At 35.3% G+C, this 3442-nt stretch overlaps 1 protein-coding gene across 1 annotated transcript in view; it reads right to left on the reverse strand.

The window, feature by feature from the left end:
- Positions 1–870: 870 nt before the first annotated feature.
- fam174c (family with sequence similarity 174 member C) overlaps positions 871–3442 on the reverse strand; it is a 3847-nt gene continuing 1275 nt past the window's right edge. Inside the window, exons 2-3 of the mRNA XM_037697892.1 lie at positions 2381–2503; positions 871–1356 (exon numbers count right to left, since the gene is read on the reverse strand). Of these exons, the coding sequence (XP_037553820.1) occupies positions 1353–1356; positions 2381–2503 (127 nt within the window). The 3' untranslated portion in view covers positions 871–1352. The remainder of the gene's footprint in view (positions 1357–2380; positions 2504–3442) is intronic.

Below are 3442 nucleotides of genomic sequence, written 5' to 3' on the forward strand. Positions count from 1 at the left end.
TCAGATCATCGAAACATTCAGATCATCGAACCGTTCAGATCATCGAACCGTTCAGATCATCGGGGTTCAGCAGCACGTTCTCTTCCTACGACGCCTCGATGTCGAGCTGCGGCGGATCGACTGCTTTGTACCAAATGTTCCCTCGTGCACAGCACAAGTCTGGTTCTGCTTTTTACGTACGAGCTGAAACAGTTTTGTTGGATGAGACGAGACCGGACTGGACGAGCAAACTACAGCAGCAAACTACAACTGAAAACTACAACTGGAAACTACAACTGGAAACTACAACTGCAAACTACAGCTGCAAACTACAGCAGCAAAGGAGGCGCCTTTTCTGGGCAAGAAGCCCCGGACGGTTTGAAAACTTCATCATTTTATGATGAGCAGAGGATCAAAAATGCATTTGTAAGAATTTCAACGGTTATTTTTTCCATAAAGTGATGGGAGTTTATGGGAACATTTAAAAATATTCTGACAAAATAAAAGAATAAAAGTAAAATTTGTTTTTTTCCCAACAAAGTTTTATCTCATCTTTAAAATGCATGACTAGATTTTAATCAAAGACCATTTTCTTCAGGTAAATTTAAACCAGGTAACGAGGCTCGGTGGGATTCACCCGTCTAAATAAAAGTTGAATGAATTTATGAATTTTACGGCTTTTTTAAAACGATATTTAAATTTTGTGTTTATTTCCCTTTAAAATAAAATCCTGAACATTTTTTTGCTAATTTACAAACAAATTTTGAATAATTTAGTTTATTTAACCGATGATAAACTGGACATGAAACTCAGAGATTGTTGTTTTTTCTCAAAATTAAACTCTTTATTTTTCTCAAAGTGTAAGAAACGGTTTCAAAGCTCAGACTTTTCTGAACAGTTCTTTTTGTTCATCTTAAACAGGAAAGAAAAACTGGAATCGACACCCAAAACATTTTTAAACACGTCTTTTTTTATCTGCGGGTCAAAGTCTGTCAGGAGGACAAGTCCTGATCGATCGGGTCGTTTCGGATCGATCGGTTCCGACTCTGCCTCACACTCAAGTAGCTCATGGCAGAAAAACAACAAAGCTGTTAGAAATCAACAAATAATAATAATATTAATAATGACAAACAGAAATATTTGGCCCAGTTAGAATCCGTTAAAGCGTCCCGGTCAGAACCAACACCTCGTTTAAATCACATCAGTCATTTAGAAATAAATAGCTGATTATTCTGATCGGCGTCTTCAAGCAGCCGAAGTTCGGGGTTTTGTTTTTGGTCCGTTCTGGTTCTGGTCCTCGTCCGGCAGCCGCATGTCCTCGATCGATCTGAGCCGGCGTTCCGGTCCGGTCCATCAGGACCAGAGAACCGGACTCATCTGAACACAGAAGAACACGGATCGGATCAATGAGACGACTCGCCTCCGTCTCCTGACGACTTCTATTTAAACTCGTTTTAAAACATTTTAACACTTTTTTATTTTATTATTTCTGATAAAATTCACAAGAACTTTTAATATTTTATGATAAAATGTTCGTTCATTTTTAAAACCTCACTCAGGGAGGATTTAAACTCAACTTAACCCATAAAAACAAATATATTTATTCGTATTTAACCTTTAAATTTGTTATTTTTAGAATATTTAATGTGTTGTTCTTTTGTCATTTATTACATTTTGTTCCCATAAATGTTATAAAAACTTAAACATTTTATACATTATTCGGGTTTACATTTTTATATTAGACTTAAAAAATATATTTGATGATCTGATTTTACAAACACTAACTCTAAATTAATAATATTTGTACATTTTTATTATGTTTCTGTTACAAAACAATATTTTGCAGATTTTATTTTCAAGAAATTCCAAAGAAGTTACTTAATTTAACAAACTTAAGAATAAAAACTCTTCTGCATAAAAAATAAACATCTTTGATTTTATTTACTTGTGTTAAAAAAGCAACAACTGATGTTTATTTTGCTTTAAATGGAATAAATAAAAATGATTCGTGTGATTCTGGTTATTTGCAGATAAATTAACTTGATCAGGTAAATAATAATAATTATAATTTTAAGATATTCAGAGAATCTGAGGGAGGCATTATAAGTTTTTAAGGGTTTAATCTTTAAACGGTTTACGGCCTCAGTCGTCTGAAACGAGCTCAGATTTATGTGTAAAAATATAAAAATTTACAAAAAGGTCCAATAATTTTATCAGAAGTGTTGCTGGCTGTGCAGTTCGTTATATTTCTAATATTCATGGAAGGAATTTAATAAATCTTTTAAAAAGCTAACTTTGATTTGGTGTTTAAAAAGAACAGGAAGTGACAGAAATGTAAAATCTAAGAAACAGGAAGTGAAAGTCCGTCCGGACTCTGTTGATGATGTCATCGACCTCTGACCTGCGCAGGCTGCGGGCTTCGTACAGCGTGTCGTCCTCGTCGCTGTCCACCGCCTCCATCTCCACCGAGTCGTCGTAGTTGGACAGCAGGCCGTACTTCTTCCTCTGAAACGGCTTCTTCAACCTGACAGACACAGCGAAGGGTTAAAAACCCACAATCACCGCTTTGGGAGCCAACCTGATTGAACATGGCCGCCGCAGCTAATCGAACTTAGCAAAAAACTTAGTAGTAGCTGAGCGTCATCCTTAATATACGCTCCGAGTGTCGTTAAATCAAAAACAATCAAATCAATAATTACATCATGTGAGACAGCAGCTAAAGGTTCATTTGTGGTCAGGAGACGACTGACTCGCAGCAGAACGACTCAGAGTTAAACACGAGTTACAACTCGACCCACGAACCAAAAGCACAACCCGGTTCTGTCTGAGGCTGTGGGGCGGGTTTCTTCTGCAGAACACTCCACCGTAACATTTACCTCGAGGTTCTCATCATTTTAACAACTCTGTTCATTTTAGATCATACTAATGTTAGCTAATGTTTTACTCATTTTAGCTACAGTTTTGTTCAATTTAGCTACAGTTTGGCTCATTTTAGCTAATGTTTTACTCATTTTAGATCATACTAATGTTAGCTAATGTTTTACTCATTTTAGCTACAGTTTTGTTCATTTTAGCTACAGTTTGGCTCATTTTAGCTAATGTTTTATTTGTGTTAGCTAATGTTTTGCTCATTTTAGCTAATGTTTTACTCATTTTAGCTACAGTTTGGCTCATTTTAGCTAATGTTTTATTAGTGTTAGCTAATGTTTTGCTCATTTTATCTAATATTTCATAAATTTTAGCTGTTTTTCTTCTTTTGCTGATTTGTTTTTAATTTATTTTTTTTCTTTTGTTGTTTTTAAATCAAACAGAGCTCCAAATTTTCAGCCAAATTTTTTATTTAAATAAGTTTTTTTTTAAACTAATTTGTGGAAAAAGATAACGATCCTGCACAACGTCTTATAGCACGTCTCACAGTCTGTCTCACAGTCTGTCTATCGGTCTGTCTCTCTCTCGGTCTGTC

This window comes from Nematolebias whitei, chromosome 3, assembly GCF_014905685.2.
Source record: "Nematolebias whitei isolate Nwh7 chromosome 3, NemWhi1, whole genome shotgun sequence".
NCBI classification, from domain to species: Eukaryota; Metazoa; Chordata; class Actinopteri; order Cyprinodontiformes; family Rivulidae; genus Nematolebias; species Nematolebias whitei.